The sequence below is a fragment of the Dendrobium catenatum genome, unplaced genomic scaffold (genome assembly GCF_001605985.2).
Source record: "Dendrobium catenatum unplaced genomic scaffold, ASM160598v2 fragScaff_scaffold_156, whole genome shotgun sequence".
NCBI lineage: Eukaryota > Viridiplantae > Streptophyta > Magnoliopsida > Asparagales > Orchidaceae > Dendrobium > Dendrobium catenatum.
The window spans coordinates 1,035,354-1,060,749 of record NW_021318618.1 but is presented as its reverse complement, the minus strand read 5'-3'; the positions used below and the strand labels follow the sequence as shown (position 1 = coordinate 1,060,749).

Genomic DNA, 25,396 nt, shown 5'->3' with positions numbered 1-25,396 from the left:
GCCCTCTTTTGTTGCTTGTAATGGTAAACATATTTTTTTAAAAAAAAACTCTTATTCCTTTTACAATTATCAAAATGAATTCAAACATTTTAAATAAATTGTTTTTTTCTTCACTATATTTTTTAATTTATATTCTCAAACAACTGTTAAATCTATCCAATTAAATGATAGAATTTAGATAATTCAATCTTTATTTAAGGCATGCTTTCAATCCCCAAATAGCTCTATGAGCCTTTAATGATAAATTGATTTCATGAGCTGCAATTTCTCAGCCTTTCAATTTTGTTTATTTTAAATGTATGTCTTTTTTATTCATAATATCTAAAATAAATAGGCATGTTTTTTTTCTAATTATTTTAAATTTGTTACTTTTAAACAAAACTTAATATTGTTTTTTAAAGAAATTCCTTGATAATGGTTTTTTATTTTTTAAATGAAAATAATACTAAAATAACTCTTAAAATGATTTGAGATCATTTTGCATCCCACTTGGGAAGGAAGCATAGCATCACTTGCAAATTTATCCATTTTCAAGTAGTGCCATCAAATTAGTATGTAATGTTTAATGTTTGAATATGATACTTTTTAGGGAAGTCTCAACTCCAGTTATCACTTATAGAAAATTGATTTTATATATCTTATAATTTACAAAATTGACTACATATGTTCATTGTTTATTTTCTTAAAAATATATATATATTAGAATGTTGCTTTTGGGTCCAAATACCAATTGAGATGGGAATATAAGAGATTCTATTTATTAGTATAGCCAAAGATAGAAAAAACATAGTAGTTAAAACATATATTTTATAACTATGATCATCATCATCATCTTTCAAATAACATTTGTTTTCACCTTTGAGTGGTTTTGATGTAGAATAAGAAGGTTGTGACAAAATTTTGATTTGTTATGGCATAAATAGATGTTTCATGACATAAATATAGCATTTCATGACACGAATCCAATTCATAAATACAAAATGAATTTTGAGGTACTTTTAATTGGAGTATATATATATATATATATATATATAGTCGATCATTACGTTGCAAATATGACAAAAAGAAAATGATGCACATTATTTATTTATAGAAAGAATATAAGGGCTATCAATTTATGAGTTTATATTTTTTAAAGTTATTATACTGCTATTATCAATATGATAGAAATTTATTATCATCAAATTTACATCACTATTTTCCAAATATGGAAAGTAATAATTTTACTATTATCATGCAAAAATAATAAAAAAATTTGAAATTTGATTTCAATTATCTCCATCAAATCTGGATTAATCAATAAAGAGTTCAATAACCGTGAAGGCATTGATATGAGATTATGCACTTTCCAAATAGGCATAGACATATAAAGGAGGGGCATAAAAATTTTGGCATTTCCTCTCTCCTATTAAATTTATTGATATAATATAATGATGGAAGGTTGGGATGCTTCATTCACATGAAATCAAGGAACTCAGTAATTAAACAATCAACCAAATCTACCAATCAAATAATGAGATCAAGAGCACATAGATTAATGAAGTGGTCATTCTTTGTAAAGAAATTATGTTTATTTTTGTTTCAAAATATTGTACTAAATGTGGGATAAATAAATAATTGTTCTAACATAGGAGCTGTACACTTGGTTAAATTATGTTGAAGTGTTGTTTGTGTGCAAAAGGTAGAATTTAGTGGTTCTCTTCTTCATGAAGATTTTGCTAAGTCTTCTTTCTAAAGTATCTTTATAATCATTTATGACATACATCCTTTTTCTATTAATGTCTTCCTTATGTTGTCAAGGCTTGCTCACTTCCACAACATCAAATTCTCTACCATAAAGCTTCATTATGTGCTCCTTCAAATGAATAAAGGTTAGTGTTCACATTTTCTTTTTGTTATAAAAGTCATAATTAAGTCATCCATCCATGGTTATAATTGGGAAATAGGAAGTAAGAGAATCATATGATTGAAATGGACAAGCTTCGAATTTCATATTTTGATCCTTATTTGAACTAGGGTTTGATCATTAAATGTAAAATTATGTTCAGAGCAATCCTCAAATAAGGTTTTCATGCCATGAATAAGATTCAAGTGAGTCATGTTTAAATATAGTTCAAATCTCATTCTAATGAGGTTCAAACTATTTCAAACTATGTTTAAACATGGCTTCAAATGTTCGAACATGATTCACTTTTAAACTTGGTTTTTCCTTTTATCTTCTACATAAGGCTTATGACATTAGGAGGCGTGATTATGGGCTCCAAATATTCCCAGCCTCCCCTGCTTTCAGGAGAGTTTTAACGAGTTATGTTCTGAGGTAAATTTCAGAAGGAATATTGGCTTTGAAATAAGACATTACCCAGATATTTCACTCTCATTTTGCAAGGACTTTATGATCTGAGTTATAGTTTTTATAGGCGTAAGCCTCTATAGTTAATTACCCCTCCCGATAACTAGAGAACTTTCGATTAAGGCTAGTCATCAAAACAGATATGTAGAAAATACGTGGTATCTAGTGTATAGTAGCAACAACGATTTTTTGTGTTTGAGAGTTTATTATTTAAGATTGAAAATTTTGTCATCTTGCACTTAAAGAGAATGGTGGGGGAATGGTGATGAGCCTGATCAAGATCTCATGGTTCCAATATCCTAGGCTATCATGATTTCTTGTCTACTTAGTCAGAGGAGATAGTTGACCCAACCTAATAGAAGGATCATTGTCGGTAGCTATGAGTTTCTTCATCCAAGGGTATCTTGTAGACCTAGGATGGATATTTGTAGAAGGGAACAAATTTGAATCCACCTTAGCTAAAAGAGGGAATTGTGCCCTATCAATTATATCCTATTGATTCATATATCAAGGATTTAATATTATTGGGGAGCATATGGGCTTTGATCATGACTGCAATTTAGTGGTGCTATTTGACAGCAAACCACCCGATTCAAAGGGGCTCGGTTATAACCGTTTACTTGCAGCATTTGGCTGCAAAACCACCAATTGAAAATATGTGCCACATCATTACTAATAGGAGACAAATTGAGAATGAATCCTAGTGATATTCTCGACTAGACACTAGCTCTTTGTGAGCGGAAGTGTATTTTCAAACTTGCCACATCGACAAATTATTGCGGAGGATGGATGTGTTTTGCTTTAAGTATTTGATGATTGATTTCAATTTTAAATTATTTTTAATTTTGGTATCTTGAATTTTCATTAGTCTTTGGGAGGCATTTTGAATGCTTGGAATTAACCCTTTATGTTGAGATCTAGGTTCAACATGACTATCATTGGGGAGATTATAAGGTCATTTGAAAATATTCATATTTTATAGAAATTTGAGAGCATTTGAAAATATATAGTCCCATCTAATTGAGATAAACATTCAACATTGTCATCATCGGAGTATTCATGGGTACTTTTATTTGGTTGAACCTTGTCGACTATGTCTAGTTTTTGATATAGGATCAGGTTCGTAGTAGGCATTGCGCATTTGTTAATGAATTTACGTTATAATAGGCCTCGAATGTCTAATATGAACGTATAAAATGAATATATCGATTGACACCGTGACCGTATTTTGTTGTGTAACACTTGTAGATCTCAAGTATTTCCTATCAATCTTCAGAAAATAACGAGAATTCTTTAAAAAATCCGCACAAAATCACGAAAACAGTAGATAGTTTGTATTATTTGATGAAAGGGAAATGAAAAATAGCAAGATACAATTGATCCTGATGTGAAACGGGTAGGAAGGTTTGCTACTTTGGAGGATTTCAGCCTGCCGAATGTTCACAATCCCAATTCCTCCCGAATAGGATCAATGAAATCTGGACCTCACTTGATGATGCTCTTGAACAATAGATGTCAAGGAAGAAATTCTCTTATGCAATCCTGTAGGGAGAAGAGCCCAACTCAAAACCTGAAATAAGTTTCAGGTTTTGGTGTGTAGAGGGGAGGACGTTGGGGGAGAAAACTCAGGATTTTGGGCTTTGGACAGCCTTAGAACTCTTAGGACAGCAAAATAAATCCAGCAGGGCTCAGCTTCAGCAGTCACGGGAAGGATTTAATGGAGGAGAATTGAGTTACGGGAATTGGGAAGTTATGCCAGCAAGGGGAATGAAGGTCTGACGTGAAGCTGGGAGGAAATTAGGGAGTATTTCCTAATTCCAATTCTCAGATTTTGGAAACTTAAAGGTTTTGGCTGAATTTGAATTATTTCCTAAAACTTGGACGGGAGGTTTCGGAAATAACAGCAATTGAAATCCCATGGAGAGAGAGGGGAAAATCTCAGATTTTGAAATTAATTCCAAAGAGTTTTGAGTGAATGAGGGAATATATCAATTGAAAATATGTGCCTCCATTTGATCCAGCATATTCTTCTGTTTTTATTCAATTTGACCAAAGCAAAAAATTCCTTTTCAAACAAACTTCAAACCTTGGATCAACAGAATCCCAATAGCAAAGTAATCCCAAGAACTAAGGCTTCATTTGAAACAAATTTTTTTCTGCTTTTTAAAATAATTTTTAGTGCAAAAATTTTTTAAACTATAAATTTTTGTACTAAAAAATTGCTTTTAAAAATAATAAAATTGTCTCAAATAAAACCTAAATTCAATACATTACGCAACATATTGCAGTCGTCCACCGCGGGTCATTATAAAGTCCAAACAAACAATTTGTTGCATTACAACCTAATTAAAAATCACAAAGACAATTAATTTTCATTGCAATTGAACAATCAATGTACAAACAAGTAATACCCAGCAATCCTATTTCCTGGAAGTTGGAAGATATTGTACACTACTCCTATTCCAGGATTTAGCCATATAAATCTGTACAATGTACATTTTTCTTTTCTTATATTTTCCTTTGTTCTTAGATACATAGAGACCAATAAATTGCTCAGTAAAGCAATTTGTGTTCACTTTATCATGATCCCTGCAAACTGCTACTATCATCTACTTCTGCTGCATTTTGTTTCAGAATTGAAGCGTTTGGATCTCTCAACAAAATAAAGTTCCCATAAAGGTCTGACTGATATTTCTTCATGTTTGTGTCTGTTACAATCCCACAAGATCGCCAGGTTTCTGCTTGCAGGTTGACTCCAAGATAGACAAGATGATCCGAAATGCTATTTCCTATCACAGACCTTGGATATAGAGAAGAAATCATGATTGTTAAATGAGGAGGAAAGTGGATGCTCATATAACAAGCATTTTGCAACATAGATGACGAAGCAAGTACCGGCTACACGACGGGTCTTCCCCGGTGTCGTCGCAGACTGTTTCAAGTTTGTACACCAGACTCCCTAATCCAATGTCATGAAGCCATACCTTGGAAAGGAAAAATTAATGCTCCATTGTGAAAAAAAAGGGGATAACTATAGCTTCGTTTGGGACGGTTTTTTTATTGCTTCTTAAAACAACTTTTTAGTATAAAAATTCTAATTTTTGTATTAAAAAGCTGCTTTACGAAGCAGCAAGAATGCCACCCCAAACGAAGATGTAGGAAAGATGGTTCTCGTCAAGAGTTGAATGTTCAGTTATCTGAGCCAGTTAAAGTACAAAAGCTGGCTGAAGTTGCAACACGAGAAACAAAGATTAAATATTATCACACCTATATAATGTTACTTACTTCAGTGGGGAAGTGATGGTATGTTTTGCGGGGGAAGAGAGGATAGTATGGTGGTAGATGAGGCACAATATCATGCCCATTTGTCACCCTAATGGCATCTGGTAGATATGTCTTGAAATATGATGAAAAAACACTATTTCCTATCCGAGGTTGTCCAAATGTCATAAGTTGAACATCTTGTGCTCCATAATTGACCTGTAGGATGCACAGGTAATTATAAAAAAATAAGAGAGCCAAAGCAGATCAAACAAACAGAAATCATCAGAAGAGATCAGATAACATTAACTATAACAGGAAAAAGAACTACTCTGGCATGAAATTATAGAGCAATTCAGGAGACTGATCCAAATAAAACCAATCTTGGTGGAGATTATTAACCTTTACTTCTATTTTTGCTAATAACACCAACATACCAAAATATGATTTCCAAGGCTGACATCAATGCTCGAGCAATATGATGGCAAATAACTCTAATGTAAATTTAGGATCATTATAGACTAAAATTATTAATAATTTTTTATAAAAGAAATGTTTAATAATTAAAAAAATACTATTACTTGATAACTATATTTAATAAATAATTTAATTTAAAAAAATAACCAAATACCCCTTGATTGAACAAATTAACCTCAAAATTTGATGTTAGGACCAAAAAAAGACCATTTTTTAAGGAGTTGAGGGACCAAATGTCCCTCATAAAGAGTTGAGGGACCATTTTAAACCTTTTCTCATTCATTTTCTAATCTAAATTTCTTTCAATAGCAATCATGTATTTTACAATCTTATATTATATTTTTATTACATTGATATCACCTTTTTTGCATCAAGGTCTATTTGCTATTGAATTATTATTAAATTATTCAAGATTTTTTAATATTTTTTTGCTATTGTACTATTTTTAATGTCATATGACTCCACGAGACCTTAGCTCTCTGGTAACAAGTATGGTTTAAATATATGCAACTAATCGAGTGGGCCCTCTACAAAAATTTTTTGAGTTTTTTAGGAAGTCATTTATAAGAATCATCCTTATCATATACAGGTTAACTTCTTTTGACTGATTCATTTAGAATGTCAAACATTCACTTAAGGAATAAAACTTTGATATGCTTTGCCATGAATGTGAAGTCCTTGCTCCAAATTCAAAGCTTACAGGAAATGAACGGAAGCATGCCCCATCAATTAGATTTCTTTTTTATTCCTAAATGTATTACATCTTCCTATCTATTGTCACTGTAATATTCTCAAGTTTTCTAAGTTCCCAATTTGATGTGATGAGTTGCAAATGTCAAGTCTTCGACAACCATAAATATAGATCAAGTACTGGCTTCAAGGAATTGAGCAAATTAATAAACCTCATTATAGATTTGCATTGATTATAGTTGTTACTCCAAAAATGTCTTATGCCAGATCTGAACCATCATATCAACCATACAAAATAAACCTTAAAATTTCAATTCATACTTGTTTGCACCTTGTTTTGAACGTCATAATAGTCTTTAGGTTTTATTAGACATTTGATCTTGATATTCTAGATCACATAAGCTTTTCAAAAAGCAAAGCAAATTTGCACACATCTTGTAAGTACTTGTAACAATCTTCGCAGCCATAGGAATAAAAAGCATAGAGCATGACCTTTAGTCTTTATATATATATATATATATATATATATATATATATATAATTATGAACAGGCAAAGAACATCTTGCCAAATCCCGCAATAACAAAATGGATAGAACTGCTCTAATGGATATTATTAAAACAAGATAGCATGACAACAGAATTGACCATGTTTAGATTCACTTCTGTTTTTTTTCTTGTGAAATTACATATAAGCCAACCGAAACCTATCAATTTATTAAAACAACACCTAGTGAAAAATGAACTATTGAGCCCATTATGCACGTGCCATATCAACTCATTGAAAATTTAATGAAAGCGAAAAATACAAGTTATCCTTATAAAAAAACTATATATAGTTTGTTGCATTTTTTGAGATTTAGGTGCTTGCATTGCAAATATAGATTACTGGATGCTAATTTTGTAAATAGCCGAATTCTAGATTCTTCAGCAGAAAGTCTTTTTTGTTTTCAAAAAAGAAACAATTAAGCAGAGAAAACATGTTTAGCAATTTTTTTTAAGGAAATATTACAACAAAAACAACATCAAGCATTTATACCACTATATGGGGTCGACTACACGAGTCCTTTTTCTCCATTGTGTCATGTTAAGAGTCAAATTCTTATTTAAATCTAATAAAGAAATATCATTTCTAATATTTTCTAACCAAGTCTTTTTAGGTCTACCTCTACCTTTCTTAACATAAGCCAAATATAATACATTAATTTTTCTAACCGGGTCATCGGAAGGTTTCCGTTTCATGTGACCAAACCATCTAAAGCAACTCTCTCTAATCTTATCTTCCACTAGAGCTACTCCAACCTTTTCACGTATAAGCTCATTTTAAAGAAATATTAAAATGGGATTTTCTAAACTTGAAAACACAAGTGTTTTCACATGTTTTGGTAATAGGCATAAGTGCTCGTTTTGATTAATTGTACTAATTAGGCTAATGAGATATTAAATAGACTAATTAGGGGTAGTCTTTATTAAGATCATTAAGATTTTATTGGTGTAATTATGCTAATTTACTCTCCCCTTATGAAAGTACTTATATTATATCAGGCCTATGCTAAAAAAGACAGAGATAAATCTAAAAAACATGACTAGAAAGTATTAGAAATGATATTTTTTATTAGACTTAAATAAGAGTTGGGCTCTTAACAGGACACAATGGTATAGTTGCCCCGCATAGTGGTATAAAGGCTTAATGTTGTTGTTGTTGCTGGTGGTGGTGTAATCATGCTAATTAGGTATGTAATAGCTAACAAGATAGAGAATAATTAAGGTGTTAATTACGTTCATCGCATTTAAATATCCAAAATATTATTTCCTTCATTGAGAATATTATTGTTGCGGGCTAGAATATACACATCGATAGAGTTATAATTTTTTTGTCTCAGCATTGTACGGATATCTAGCACTCAAACAAAAGAAAAAATAAACACTAGAATTTTTATGTAGAAAACCCTGGAAAAGGGAAAACCTATGGGGTTATGCCCAGTTGAAATGATTTTCACTAGTGTTTGAATAGATTACAGGTGACTGATTTGTTCTTGAAATTGAAGACGATCGGATCAGATTAAAATGGTCAACTGTCATGTTGAAATCTAATTACGAACGGAGGTTGGACGGAAGTCCGGCGTCAGTCTGTGGTCGGGCAGAAATCCAGAGTCAATCGGCGATCAGGCAGAAGTTTGATTAAGTCGGCGGCCAAATGGAAGTCCAGCATTAATCGGCACGCATGTGGAAGTTCGATGGTGGTGGAGGAGTCTAGCGGTAAGAGAACTCTAGTTTCACTTCTTCCTTCTCTTCCTTGTTTGGGTTCCCTCCATGAGAAATAGGAGGTTTATTTAGAGTTTTCTGAAAGTTGCACGGCCAGTAAATAGGAGAAAGATCAATAGTAAGTTAGGAGTGGTTTCAACGAACGAACGATGTTGATTCCCCTAATCATGAACCGTTTACGGGACATTTGAATGTCTTAATAATATCAGAATTCAACGATCTTAGGCTCGTAGGATTCGTCTCGTCTAGCCACTCAATTCGACTATAAGCATGTCATGCTTGGAAGTCGTTTGATCATTCAATTTATGGTTTGAACTCTCCAACTGCACTTCGGGTCTTCGAATTAGGCTCATTTGGGCAAGGATCGAGTCAAATTTGGTGTCGTTGGGTTCATATTTTCAAAATATTTAGTTCGACTATAAGTTTAATGAAATTGGAGTTCAAATTATTCTGTATTTAAAGTTGGAAGTTTTCAAGTTGATTTTGCCTCAAGATTCGTACCCGATCAAGATAATTTTTTGATGATACTTCACTTGCCCCCTATCTTCGAACATCAAAGTTCCAAAAGTCTGAAAATATGTGTTACAACATTTCAAATAGTTCGAATCATAAGACATGTCGGAAAATTGAGTTCCAAAACATTTAAAATGGCTGAAAATTGATCTCGAACTATTTAGTGTAAGACATGTCGGAAAATTGAGTTCCAAAACATTTAAAATGTCAAAATTCCTCCATTTTTTTCTTACTCCAGAGATTTTCCATTGTTTTTGATAGATGGCATCCCCTCCTAAAATTCAGTGCCCCTATTTAGTGTAGAAGCTCAAAGGAGTGACCAAATTTCTACCAAAATTCTCTTAGCCAAAGGAGATCGTCCTGTTGCTCAACGTAAGGGTATAAAGAAACCTCACAAGGTGGCCAAAGCAGACGATGTTGCCTCCACCATAATCAGTGATTCCTTGATCATTTTTAGAAAGAAATTTTACTTCCCCAATGATCATGTGATGAAGGTGCCTGAACAGATCATGCATGTTCTCATCCAAGATTTCATACTGTCTATGAGTTCAGTTTGCGAGCCGGGCTAAGATTTCCACCTCCCCCGAAATTGATTGACATTTTAGCGACATATGGAGTGAATTTACCACAGTTTTCTTATAAAGCCATGTCGATCATAATGGGGTTGATCGAATTTTTTAGAAATCGTGGGGCAGAGTTGTCTCTAGAGTGCCTTTCTCGAATGAGTCATCTTACTTATAATATGCATGGCAGTATCTCTTTCAAATATAAGTGCCTGGATATTCGCACTCGAAACATGTCAAAGAGCAGGGTTGGTGGATTCTTCTTTGTGCAAAATGATTGAAATCTGCTGAAAAAATGGGAAAAGCTGAAGGATTTACTCATTCCCCTTCATGCTGGAGCAAAGAATCTCCTAAAGATGCTCAGCCTTCCTGATATAGACACCATTTACTATGAGGTGTGTTATTTGAGCAGATATGTGGATGGGTATTTGTTTAAAGTGGGATTATCACCTCATGCAAGGAGATCTCATGCACATATGTTAAAAAAGTTCACCAAAGTTCCAAATGAAGCGGTCCACACTTCAAAGGTTCCTCTTAAACGATTAGGGAATGAAGGTGACCACAGGCATCTAAGAAGAAAAGAGTTGAGAAGATTTGGACAGTCACTGGCAAAAGTTATAATTATTCTTTATCCAAGTCACAAATTCCAAAAGATGTTTTGAAACATCAATGTGTTGAACGTCGAGCTGAGGAATTACTAAGTTCTCATTTTCTTTCTTGTGTTATTATTTTTATTTTTATTTATTTTTTACATAGTTATAAGGTTATATCTCTTACAAAACTTTTCTTATTGTTTCAGATGCTACAACGCATGAATCTTGAAATTAAATTGACCAATATTTTGAATGACTGGAATAATGAGTTTATGAAGGTCAAGTATCTTCAAGAGAGTACAAGAAGAAGTACGATGATAAAATCAGGGAGAAGAAAGCAGTGGAGCAGCAGCTAGCAGAGTGTAGAGTATAATTGATTACTATAGCTACTTCAGCCTCTTTACAGAATTAACAGATGTATTGCCTTCACATTGAGTTGGTGGATGCATAGGCAATGATTAATCAGCATGTGAAAGATCAACAGATCCTTAAGGAGAAGATAAAAATCATTGAAAATGAGAACAAGAGGCTCCAGAGTTTGTGGTCTGAGAAGGAAGCCAAGTCCAAATCAGAACAGTCACCTTCTAGATTCATAGAAGAATTCAAAAAGTATGTTGCCTTCAAAATGATTGTCCAGGATAAGGTTCAAGAAGCGCGTTATCACATATATGATGTGGAGGTGAATGCCTTGGAGCTGGAGTGTATGGAGGAAGGCTTTATCAAAGAATTTTTGAAAGACGTCCGTCTAATGCAGTGCAAGACTGGAGCTGAAGTTGAGGGGTTGACACATATAATATAGCCAAACTTCTGATCATTCTTCTTCAAATTCAGATGGTGATGAGATCGAAAGTCAATTACAAAAAGACTTTTCCCTCGAGGATGATTATATTGAGATTCTATAGTGTTTTTCTGTTATTGGTTGTATTAGTGATTATTACATGTATTTAGTGTTGTATGTGATGTTGTGATATAACAAAAAGTTGTTGATGTTCTTTCCTTTTCTTTTCTTTTCTCACATGTATATGAAATTACACGACTCTATTTCAATTTGGATGTTGGAAGTATTTTATTGGGCTCATTTAGCTTCAGCAAATGTGAGAGACATTCTCTTAGATGTATGACTTATCCGAGATTATTAGTCAAAAATTTACTTGATGGCGTTAACATGTGGGAAAGAGGTAGGATCAAATCCCCCTGTGATTGATCTTCCAATAATTGAGATAAAAAACATCCTCTTAGGATGTTTGACCTATTCCGATGTTATTTATCAGAGCGTTGATCGATGACGTTAACAAGTGGGGAAGAGACCGGATCAAATCCTCTTAAGATTGATCATCTAGTGATTTCTCGAATCAAATATTTTATAATTTGATAGACATCTTCCTAAGTTGTTTGACCTATCCGAAGTTGTATGTCAGAGCGCTGCTCGATGATATTAACATTTATATAAGAGTTCGAATCGAATCCCCCCAAGATTGATCATATAGTGATTGAGTCACAATAATGATTGTGTATTGCTCAAATCATGGATAATGATATTAGATTCGTCATTAATTTTTTATTGTCATTTTTTATCCTTTTTAAAGAAGGAGACAATATCATAACAGAGCGAACAACGCGTTACTGTATTATGTAAGATAATACAATAGCTTCCTAATATGACTTAGGGATATAGTAGTTACATCATACTCAACACATAAGAGATACATACGGGGATAACACAATATTTAACTTGGAAGAAAATACCATGGATACCAGAGTGACACCATATTCAACATAGAAGAAATACACGATGACATAAGACAAATAGTATTATTAACAAAAAAACCAAACTGTATAGTCATTTAAGGGTGCTCTTCTGATATGGATATAGAAGTGAGTCCTTCCATGAGAGAAGCTCTCTAAGGGATATATTCGTTTCGAAAATTAAAATCCTCAATGCTTAGGGTAACAGCTGATAGGCGTGGTTGAGCCTACTTAAGATAGCAGGATTGCGCCACTTGTTGATCTCCGCATATTATACTGACTCCCGTCAGGGTAAGAAACTTCAATTTAAGGTGAGGGATGGAAACGATAATCCCGAAGATCGACTAGAATGACCTTTCAAAGATAGCATTATAAGTCGATTCCGACTTTGCTACAATAAATTGGAAGGAATGCGTAGTCTATTGGGAAAATTCTAAAAGTATAACTAGGAGACTAATTGTCCGTTCCATTCTTATGGCTCCATTATCAAATTCATACAGTGGACCTGGGACATGTTGAAGTTTTTCTCTGGTGAGACCTATATTGAGAAAAGTAGAGTAGAATAAGACATCCACGAAGCTCCCATTGTTCACTAATATTCTTTTGACATTGTAACACGGGTCACCTATCCCCGCATTAATCACAAGCGGATCTTGATGGTGGGTTTTACTCCCTCCAAATCAGAATCATCAAAGGTAATAGAACGATCGATTCGGGACTTCTATGGAGTCTACTTTTCATCTATTGCAAATAAGATTTGATTGGTAATAAGGGGCTTCCTGCAATGGTTTCAATCTCACCAACCGTTTGACAATTATTCAACGATTGCCTTTATTGATGTTGGTCTTGCCCCCCAATGGGACGAGCTTCCTCCATAGCAAGTGGATCTTGAATAAATCGTCGAAGGTAGTCTTGGCAGATAAGTCTCTCAATTCCATCCTTGAGCTAGTTATAGGTTTCAGTGGTGTGCCACGACTATAATGGAAATGTCAGTATTGATCCTGATTTCCTGTATTCTACTTCAAAGGGTTCAGCCACTTTGCGTTCTCCTAATCTCGAATGGCCATTAATATATTTGATCGAGATGCATTTAGTGGTGTATATTTCTTTTCTTGTCCAGGTTTACGTCGTGGCAATGGGGGCCTTAGAGGTAGGTTTCTCTTGCCTTGTTTCTTTCGTCGTGAGAACAAATTACCTACTCCTGATGCATTTTTACGTTTTCCATTTGTTAGCTCAAGCAGCTTTCTATGAGCATTTATAGCTTCATCTACAGAGATTTGTGCCTCCACATGATGAATCAATTCAGTGTATAAATCAAATGTATGTCGCATAAGTGCTGAGTAAAAGGGACTAAGACATAAGACTAAAAAAAACTCTTCTCAGTAATTCAAGATCTACTCCTGAAATTTACCCAGCCTCGATGGAAAATCGTTAAAAATACTTCTTCAACGATTCTCCTTCATTTTGACGAATCCCAAAGAGGTAAGAAGAATTCTTAGCAATTCTTCGATTGACAACGAATTGTTCGACAAACAATTTGACCAATTTGAGACGAATGTGGGGATAGTTCTGTCTTGAAGTGTATAGAACCATGTTCGAGCTTGTCCTTTGAGGGTGGCAGGAAAACATCTAACAGTGATACTTGTATTGATTTAGCAAGAGAAAGGAAATAAGAGTTCTTTTTCCTTTTCTTCCTCATTATAAGTCCAAGATTTTTTTTTTTTATCTTTCATAAAAGCAAGTTTAAACCCTCAAATATGGTTTTTATCCATGAAGAAAATGATAATTGATCCAAAGTTAGGGATGCTAATGCTAAGAGATTCACTATTTAAAAAAAAAAAAATCTGAATTTATATTTGGTTATAGGGCTTTGAAAAATTCATAAACTCAGACTTATATTTTATGGTTTTGAAATATTATTTGCAAAATTATAATTAAAGAATTGAAAAAAAAATAATTAAATTATTATTTTTAAATTATTGAATTTTAAATGGAACAATTTGCAAAATTAATAATGGAGTACCTAGGTTTAAAAATTTTACATATAGGAAAGCTTAAAATCTTGTTAAGTAAAAACTAAAAACTAGGATGAAGAATTTAAGATGAGAAATTAGCTAAAGAACATGAAACATTAAAGAAAATAATTCTTCCGAAAGAAGAAAAAAATGAAAAAGGCTAAGCTTAATCAAAACATGTCATGAGTATTGAGTATAATACAATAGCCATTTGTATACTTTAATTAAGATACTAACAGTATAATAAATTTATATAAATCATCTATAGTTTAAAATTAAATTAAAATATATAAAACTATATATATATATATATATATAGAGAGAGAGAGAGAGAGAGAGAGAGAGAGAGAGAGATTACAGCAAAAGTTAAATTCATAAAAGAGAGAGAGAGAGAGAGAGAGTTACTGATATTTAAAATAAGCATTAAAACGTAGGATAAATTAAAGTGAGCTTAAAAAAGCAAGGATGACAGATTAATTAACTGTTATGGTCTAAGATAGCAAATTGATTCAGTTGTGAGAAAGAGGCAACATTATGTGTAGGAATTATATATGTTGGGCAATGCCTTACTACGCACTTGTGTGTATATAGTAATCAAAAATATTTTTAAAACTCATATAAACTTGGGACTTATTGCTATTTTTTCATTTTCTTATAAATAAAAAATTGTTGGCCCACCGAATATTTATATTTAAAATTTTCTTATAAATAAAATGTGGGGCTTGTATAAACATAACTCTTAAATATTTATGCTTTGTTTACACTCAGCCTCAGATTAATAACTAATAAGCAAACTCCAACTCATTCATCACTATATATGTAAAACGCTTACCTACACTATCATTATATAAGCCTTGGCCTATGTGAATCACTCTGTCTCCCCCTGCATTTCCTTTTTTCCAATGGATGCTGGGGAAGAGACCATAGTTGTCCCCCACGTCATCAAGAGGAGAACCAAGTGGAAGAGACACTTTCCGGTCACCATGGCTTTGGCTTGTCATTCCTGACAGATTTTGGCCGCTGAAAACACGCGTTTTTCCTGTAGTGCTTGAAAAATTAAATTTATTTTGTGCAAATCTCTAAACACAACTTCTATATATGTTACATTTGGCGACTCTTTTTCATTCATAATCCTTTCATACCATTTTATCAACTTAATTTATCGTTGCAACTTCTACACTCCATTGCACCGGCTCAAACCACCTAAGTCAAGTTTTCACCATCTTATCATTAATAGGTCATACTCCCGTAGCCCCTTCCAAATAACTATTTGTTCAATTTATTATTCTTAGAAGTGTCACAAATCAATCAAATTTGATCACCCAACATGCTTTACCATCTCCTTGTATTGTAAATGTTGTTAGCAAAATAATTTCATTTCATCTTACATAAAAAAATAATATTTTCATTTGATATCATCACTTCTGAAAGTAAGTAAATGTTATATTTTTTCATTTCCTAATGCATTTGATGTTGCAAGATGAAGTACTAATTTGAAATCAAATATTAGCCCCTCATGTCACATTCCTATCTTCTATTTCATATGCATCATGAATCCTCTAGCAGCTCACCATACTATAACCAATATGTTCAAAAAAGGTGCCTCAAAGAATAATCTTTCATCCTTGAATATACATTGTAATAGTTCATCTAACTTTTTTAAAATTATTTTTTCAAAATAACTTCTAACCAAACATATGGGCCATAAACAATAAACACATTTCAATCAAAAATGACTTTGATGTAATTTTGAAAGTGTTGATCACAAGTCGGATTTCTTGAAGCCGCGTTCATATCCGACACATGTTCAACATACATTTGGATTCATTTAACAAATTTTGGCAATCTTTTTATTCTAACTATATAAGGAAATAAAACTGTTTTTACTGACAAACAAAATTAAGGTCCTGTGTCCTACATAATTAATAACAAAATTTCTAACCAGACATGAAGTTTATAGTTCATCCTATTGCAACAATACCAGTTGAATGTTATTCTAGTTTCTTACTACAAAACTAAAAAATAAAAGGGGAAAAAATTAGCTCCAACGTTCAAAGGTCATAATGTTCTGGCCACTCAATCATCTACGAAGCATTAAATGATAACTATCTTGAAAAATGCAATACTGCAAGCTTAGCCAGATATAGTAAGAATATCAAAAGAAATGCAAAAGAATAAAAGCATCAACTTAAGATTATGCATATGAAATAACAAGAAAAAAGCTAAGTGAAGTTTGTATGAGAGAAGTTACTTTAAGATCAAGCGCACAAAAGGCTGCCATAGCCCCTCCCATTGAATGCCCTACAACGGTTATTTGCATGTCCCCATACAGCTCTCTGATCTTTTGAAGACCATATAAAATCCCAGGACGCATGGTCGTGTTATGATAAGCAGAATAAAATCCATGGTGCACCTACAACAACATAGAAGAGTTAGGTATTCTTTTCAATTGAGCAGCTATTCATTGATAGATTATTAAAGCTCAAGAATACCAACCATTGAACCAGGCATGTCGGCATAGTTGAGATCAAGTTGTTTCCAATAAAGATCTTCAACCCAATTTTGTATGCTGTGCAGTCATAAAAGCAGTTTAACTCAATAATAACCTAAAAAAACTAGAAATACATGGCGTTCTGAATGCAGAGAATATGTTAAAAATTTCACTTTAATTGATGAAAATAGCAAAATCACCACCAAACACAAAAGTCGCTCAACACAACTATATAGAGTAGGCTTTCTATCAGCAAGTCAATATTTTTTTATCAAATAGGTAATGTGGTAAAATATCTATTTTAAAAGCATGGCAATTCTGTTGAGCAATCAATTTCATTTAACAAAAAAAATATGAGAAGTGAAATTTTAATGGGTCTCAAATTAAAATTTGGAGTCAATGCAGCTAGAAAATTAAGAAACATTCAGGTATCATAGTTTCAAGCATCTTGGAGTTGTTCTATAGAAGAACATGATGCATGGATCATAATATACCTTTTTAAAGTTAAGACTACACTGTTTAAAGTTTAAAATGAAAAAAAAAATCTTGAAGTACTAGGTGATAAGAGAATATCATGGTTGAAAATAGATTTTACCAAACCGTCAATAGTATAGATTCTTTTATATGGATTTAAGTGCAAGGTTATAAAGAATCTGCTAATAACCAAATTGAATGCATCAAATGCGAACAATAATATGAATTCATGGAAAGATTGGGATAGATAAATTAATAAACGACTAATGAAGGGCTACAAGAATAGAACATAAGGAAAATAAATTAGAAAAAAAAAATATTAATTAATCTTAATGTAAGAAATAAAGAGTAGAATATGAATCCAAATAATAGGTGGATGATTAAAGCAGATGATTAAAAAGGAGGAAAATATACACCAAAGATAACATGAATAAAAATTACGAAAAATAGTTGAACAAATCATATAGTGCTTAGGATAAGCCAAGTAGATGGCAGACTTAAGCCTTAAGCATGGTTCAAGTCATTTGGTTCATAAAAAAAAATAAGTCAATGTAAGCCAAAATAGTTTAGAAAGATTGTTTAGCTGCATGCTGAGACAATTGTTTTGTTGCATATGGGCCTAAGCTCATTTTCTTAACTCATCATAGTACTCTAATATAGCTTAAATATGAGTTAATTTATTATTAAGTGAGCTTGTCGAATATTATAAATTTAATGATAAATTAAATTTACCTTAATGAACTTTCCAAAAGTTTTAGCATCTCCCCCTTAAAATTTAAGATTTTCACCATATATTGTTCAATAAAAATGGTTGAGCGCTACTCATTTCAAGAAATTAATATTAAAATTGATCCATCAGTATTACATAAATATAAGTTCATCTTATAACAGTAAATCCATAAATAGTTTGATTACATCAACCGATATAAATATTTTTTTTTTACCTTCGGCTAACTTCAATAAATTGGAATGATGTCTTTCAGCATCAACTTGGTCTACCCACAATTATGGCACAAATTTCAATAATAGTAGCATTTAAGAAAGCTCAATATTTAGAATGAAAGGATGCTAAGGAGATATATAGAAAGGGTGGGTGAGTTCAACTAATGAGGTGTTGAGTGAGGAGATCAAGGCGGAGAAGATGGTAGTCGCAAGGAGGGGAGAAATGCACCGATTAGTTTTTTATGGGATGTTTACATAAACTTCATAATTACAGGGGAAAACACCACAATATTTTTTCCTAGCTTATCCTTAGGTGAGAGTCCCATGCTTAAATCTTTCAAACATATGGGGGTTGTTTTAATTTTTTTTTAGTTGGACTTCAAGACCAAAACTAGCTTAATCTAGACCTAAACCACAACCAAACATGTCAAAACCTCAAACATCACTCAATAAGAATGGATAAAAAATGAGGATTCACAAATCCGATCCTAAATAGCTATGATAAGGTAAATGATAATTATAATGATAAAACAAGAGATGAGTAGGCATATAATAAGAATAGTCAAGAGTCAAAAGCATATTGGTTTCGCTTTTTTTTCCTATAGAAAAAAAAAAAAAAAACTTTGGGGGCTATAAAATTCATAGTTTAATCAGTATGGGATAATTAACTCATAAGATAGTGCAGTGCTCTCTAGACTCTATTACTTTCATTAGCAAACATCACAAATAGGCCCTTCCAATCCCATGAATGATTAAAAGCGATAGCAAACATACAGAACATGGAAAACATTTTAATACAAAGGTCTTTGTTCATGGACTTTAAATGCCAGGTGATTGCAGCAATATAGCCATGAAATCATAGGACATCAACTATTACAATATATCTTCATTTGAGAAATATACAAGCTAATTAATTACCTGTGTTCTTGGGTTCCTCTAAAAACAACAATAACAGAATTAAGATCCTCTGCAACACCAACATATGCCTGCAGAAAGAATTTGTTTTTGTGCCAAGTAACAAGAGAGGGTAATCTTACACAGTGCAGAAAAAGATCATTGCAGAAAGTAACTTTCAACTATTCGAAAGCACCTGTAGGCAGTTTTGGACATCAACAACCACCTCAACCACTTCAAAACCCTGATTGCATGCAAAAATTATTGTTCACCAGTTTATACTAAGAATGAAACAGAATGAATTCCCATTAATATTCTCAAGACAGATCCATAAGCTTTAGAAATCCACAGAAAAGCATGAAAAAATAATGCTAAGGAATAATGTGAACATTCAGCTTCTGAAAATACAATAACTTTAATGGAAATAGAGGCAGATACCTCTGTCATATCTATACACCTAGAGCAGGTCCATGTTATGAGTGATGTTAGATCTGCGGTGTAAACCTGCAACATACAATTATATAGTGATAAAGAAATTTCTTCAAGTAAAAATGAACATCAGGTCCAGTCAATTTTTTTAAATAAATCATATAAAAAGCAAGGGTTCACAAAATTTCAAATTGCTGCTAAAGAAAAAAAAAGTTTTTTTTTCATAGCAATGGCTTATGTCTTCCTAAAAAAAAAAAAAAAAATTGCTTGGAAAAAAACTCACAGCGGCAGTATACTCCACCAGTATCTTGGCAAGAGTACTGTTATAACCTGAACTTTGATCGTCTTTAATCTTAAGTTCTGTTGCATGGTCAGCACAAAAGAAAGGAGGAAATAAGGAATAAATCGCTAAAAATATATTTTTAGCCTCATGAATTGTCCAAGAAATTAAAAAAAAAGGTATCTTGTTTCGAAGAGAAGATACCAAAGAAATGGATGGCGCTTACCTCTGCCTGCACAAGCTACAAACAGGCATGTAAAAAGTATCACCTTAAACAGTCTTCGCCGCTCCATGACCTACTTCAGCAACAAATCGAATATCAGCTTCAGCACATAAAGCTGAATGAACCTCAAACACCTATTTTAGGGGTATAATCTTCCGAAAAAGTCAGAAAAAGTGGCATATTAGTATTCCGGTTTTCGGAAATGCGTACAAGGAAACGAAGAACAGAAGAAGGAAAAAAGACCATCCAACTACATCCTCATAATTGAAACAAACAAGAAGGAAGCTTACCTGAAGAAGACGCAATCCGTTTCCGACGAAAGAACCACCGCAATGCAATTGATCGCGAAGGTGCTAGGGGCACACATATATCATTGGGAAAATCCGCCGACTTTGCTCTCCGCTTTCTTCCACCGACAAGAAATGGCGAGTAGGGTTGAAATGCCTCGTTCCGATAGAGATCAACAAGCAGAAGAAACCAAACGGAGCCTCTAAAAAAAATTAATAATAATAAACTTAAAATTTTGAAAAAGTCCTATAAAATCCTTTGCCCCTATTTCTTAAGGAAGCTCAAAGGATAAACTTAAAATTTTGAAAAAAAAAAATTAAAATAGGATATCTTAAAAAAAAATTGGCATTTTATCACCAATTTATAATAATATTAATATTATAATTTTATATATGACAATATTTTCTAAAATATTTTTCATCTAAAATATTATAATAAGAGATAACCAATTATATTCATGGATATTTATTAAATTTTAAGATGAATAATTTCAATTTCCTTATTGATATGAATTCTCTTTATTTCATTAAATCAAACTTAATTAACAATTGTACATATTAAGATTTAAATATTTATAGTTGATAAATTATTTAAAGAATTTAACTGTATGTAGAGGAAAATGGTTTGAATTAATTCAAATTCAAATTAATTTGAATCGTATTCAAACAGCACCATTTTGCACTCGATAGATGTAGGGGTGTCAATATTTGAACCGATCAGAAATCCGACTCGGACCCAACCTGGACCCGACCCGAAAAATTTTAAGTTATGGTCAACCCGTTTGTCAATCCCCGGGTCTGGTTCGGTTTGACTCAAAAATGTGAAATCGATCCAGGTTGACCCATAAACCTTGCATATAACATGATCTTGCCCTCACGCACAGACTCTGCACCCGAAACAGTATCGCAAGCAGGTTACGCTCACGCCCGCTTACATCGCTCTGCAGTCCGCACCATAGCGAGCCTACCACACTCGCATCCAGACTTCTCACCCGGACATATGACCAGGCCACACTTAGCGCTCTCTCACACCCCACGCAAGCTATGCTAGCCTTCACTCCACGTAGGCCGCTACGAGACCCTACTCAGACTCAATCCCAAGACGCAACCAGCACCAACTTCGACCCAACCTCCTAGGTCATACTGCTCTCAATCATGGCAAGAATCAGAAACTACCCCAAAAATTCAAGTGGAGAAGTGTTGAAAACTAAACTTATAATTGATATATAACGTTGAGTCACTATTGAGTATAATGTAAAGTGGAAGGCTACTAAATCTCAAAATTAATTTTTTATATATCATCCAAAATACTTGTACAATATAAGATCTATCTACAACATCACAGATCAAAGCTTGATATCAAAACTACTTGGCTCACTCATTATTCTTTCTTGAGGCTGTAAATGAAAGCAAAAGTAGGAGCAAGCTAACATGACTCAGTAGGCTATGACAATATTTAAAAAAAATAATAATAGCTTCAAATAAAGAACTAAAAATATTGAATTATTCAACTGAAGTACTGTATGGAAAATTGAAATTGAAATAGATACATATATTGAATGCATTTAAATAAGTACAGAAATTATACTGAGACTAACTAAAATATTAAAAAAAACTAGTTCATAGTAATTATTAGAATGGCTCTCAGGCCTCAATTTTTCATATATAACAATTAATAGAATCCCTTCTCGCTGCGAATAAAATCTCTCATCGCCGTCAACAGAATCCCTTCTTAATAAATATAGCCCTCAAGCTCTAGAATTTCTAACCCATAACAAATAATAGAATCCCTCCTCGCTACAAATAGAATCCCTTATTACCGTCAATTTAGATATTTCAATCATAGATATTAGAAATAAAGCATATTCTACACCACTGATGCAATGACAATATTCTTGTATAATTCTACAGAAATGCCCTAACAACTATCAAATAAATTTCCACCCGATGTTCTACAAGTTACCAAAACTAAGTTTTTTTAGAATTTATCATATAACTAGAGATCATGTATAACAACATTTAAAAAAAACAACAATTTATTCATAGGAGTAAAAGATTACAGCATCCACGGATCAACAACATTGCAACAAAACAGCAAAAATTCATACAATAAGATACAAAATAATAATAAGTAGAACAAAATAAAATTTAACCGGACTAAGGAATGGAAGCCCCTTACACTAGCCCCGCGAGCAGCCACGGACCATCCATAGTTGAGAACCCCACAAAGTCAAAGCCACCATGAAATCCAAGCAAAAGGTCAAAACACCCAAGTTGCCAACCAGCCGAGCCAACGAGGGGAAGCTAGAGGCTTCCTCATCATTGTCCACAATGCCATCAAATACCACTGCCGATGTGAAAAAAGGAAAAAAGCAGGGCCTATTTCTTCTTGTCTTTACTTTTATGCCTTTTACCACCATTAAGACTACTATGTTCAATAAAATTAACAACCAAACCTCCTCAAAATCATCAAATTCCTCTTCCTCCCCCCAGCAGAAGAAGAAAAGGAGTCATCCAAAACTAACCAATCAATTTGAACCAAAACAGAGTTCTTCGCAGACTTAGCCACATGAAACTTCAATTCATTGTTAGACATAACTGAAATATGGACATTAATAACAGTGGTAGTACCTCCCAAAATAGCGTTGGAAACAGGCAAAGACACAACAACATGTTCCACATAATTGAAAGGAGAGGACACACCATAACCAACCAACACAACAGGGTCAGCATGCACAAAATCCCAAGAATTAACCTCCACAGATAGATCTCTCGGGCCACGCATAATATCCACACAAGAAAAACTAGCCTCAAGATTGGTATCACAAATCGTATCTCCAGCCTCGCCAAGGGATAACCAAGGAGTAAGGGAACCAGGTTCCACAGCAACATCAACAGAAAAATGAGAAATCAACTTTTCCCCCAAAAACACATCTTCACTCCCCACCACAAGGCCAGTATTCTCAGGGACAGATGGGGAGGGAACCAAATTATTAGAGTTTCCACAGTCGGGCCCTTAGAGACTAGAGCCAACGGACAAACCTCACAGGCAACATCTAAAGCTTTAACCGGCACAACAGTAGCTAGGTTTTGATCTAATTAAGCAACCACCGGGGAATTAACTCTAACATCCGCCTCCTCCATAGGTAAAACAGGATACACTTTAACCACATTCACCCCAAATAACTCACACGGGGTAGAAAAAAAGGAATAGGAAGGGATTTAGAAGTAGTATTAAGATGGGGATGCAAAATACGGTTTTCCTCTTTTAAATGACCTAAAGAACTACAGTGCACACAAAAGTGAGGAAGATCATCCAAAATCACTGATTGAATATACCCTAAATTAGGTGAACCCACCCAAATCTTATCCAAAAATTTTTTGGTGATATCTAATTCAACAAGGATGCGTGCAACTGAAAGACGGGAACCAAAGGCAGTCGCACTGTCAGTTTTCAAAGTTTGCCCGAACAAATAACCCAACCCAAAGAGAATCCGAGGAGAGAAAAGATGAGGCCTAAGGCAGGGAAACAAAATCCATATGGGCACAATTGGAGAATTGACCTCAATATCCAAACTTGGGATCCATTTTATAACTTTCATATAACAGTTATTTACAAAATAAGAACAATGAGATAAGATTTTATAGTAAACAAAATCATTGACAAGCTTGATCAAAACATTCATATGGCTAAGAACAGTGACAAAGCAATCTCCATTGAGCTTTAAGTTGAAAAAACTTCCGAATGAGAGCAATGGAGGGTCGCTTGCTAGGAAACTTGCCGACCAAAGCAAATTCAAAAGGAGCAGTGAGCGAATTAATTTCCTCCTCTGAAATCAACAACGCCGGTAAACCACGGTGAGAAGAAATTCTCATATTAGGAAAAGGGACCGAACAACTAGAAGCCCCAAACAAAGCATCTTTAAATGAAAGAGCCGGGTAGGCAGCCCGTGTCACGAAGCCGGGTAGACGCCATGAAAGCCAAAAAAAAAAAAGAAAAACGAAACTAGCTGAACACCTAGAATAATGAACTAGATAAGAGAGAGGACTTTCTTAAGACGAAGTAGGAGACAAAGAACACCCACACGGCAGTGAATGCCAAGAAGGGGAGAAAATCCTAGTAGAGCGAACATCGCGATTTAACATGTATAACAACATTATAAAACTTTAACTGAACTAAAACACTATATTTAGATGTCAAAATGAATATCTAAATTTATAAAAATCATTACTTTTCAAAATCACCTGACAGAAAATCTCAAATAAATACTCAAAATAATTAGAATAGTTGTACTAACAAAATATCAAAAGTTACATGGATGAAAGTTAATAGAATTTGATAAAATTATATTTTTATAAAACTAAATTATAAGTTAGATCGAAAAAATCCCAAAAATTTTGAATTATTTAAAACTGAGATAGGCAAAAATGTAATCTATCTTGACCCAAATAATTTTCCAATTAGGCCAACTGCTGAAAATGACTTGAAGCAAAGTTTCTCTCACTAAAAAATTCTCTCTTCCTGTCACTAGGCAGTTACTCAAATGGAATGGATCAGGTGGAATAGTGGATTTGGATATTTTTAATATAAAATTTTGGGCTAGCACCATAGCACTCCAAGGCGCCACGCGCTCCTTCAGAAATTCACAGCATTGAATTAATTTCAAAAGTTCCTTAGAATGTAGGTGCCAGAGAAAACCCAATGCCAGAGCGTTGCCAAACCCAATGCCGGAGTGTTGCCAAACTCAGCAATTGGTGCCACAGAGAAAAATTTTTCATATTTCATAAACATGCAATTAGGCCCCTAAAGCCCACTTCAAAACACATGCAAATATTTTTTTATGCACACAATTCATTCTTAAATATCTAAGAGAGTTCAATTATAAAAATTTAACATATTACCTA

At 33.4% G+C, this 25,396-nt stretch overlaps 1 protein-coding gene across 1 annotated transcript; it reads right to left on the bottom strand.

Moving 5' to 3' along the window:
* Nucleotides 1-4,696: 4,696 nt before the first annotated feature.
* LOC110108474 (lipase) lies at nt 4,697-20,378 on the bottom strand. Its single transcript, XM_020839138.2, has 10 exons — nt 20,208-20,378; nt 19,985-20,061; nt 19,711-19,776; nt 19,469-19,516; nt 19,297-19,364; nt 16,968-17,040; nt 16,723-16,884; nt 5,636-5,830; nt 5,246-5,334; nt 4,697-5,150 (listed from the first exon to the last, which is right to left on the bottom strand). The coding sequence occupies exons 1-10, from the start codon at nt 20,272-20,274 to the stop codon at nt 4,931-4,933; spliced, it is 1,065 nt and encodes a 354-aa protein (XP_020694797.1). The 5' UTR covers nt 20,275-20,378; the 3' UTR covers nt 4,697-4,930.
* Between the last annotated feature and the right edge of the window lie 5,018 nt (nt 20,379-25,396).

Bases quoted from the DNA above. Each gene is read 5' to 3' on its own strand.
- LOC110108474 (XM_020839138.2), bottom strand. From the start codon at position 20,274: ATGGAGCGGCGAAGACTGTTTAAGGTGATACTTTTTACATGCCTGTTT. The intron at 19,365-19,468 runs GTGCTTTCGAAT...TTCTTTCTGCAG, and splicing joins ATGTCCAAAACTGCCTACAG to GCATATGTTGGTGTTGCAGA. The intron at 5,831-16,722 runs GTAACTTCTCTC...TGCATCCTACAG, and splicing joins TTTGTGCGCTTGATCTTAAA to GTCAATTATGGAGCACAAGA.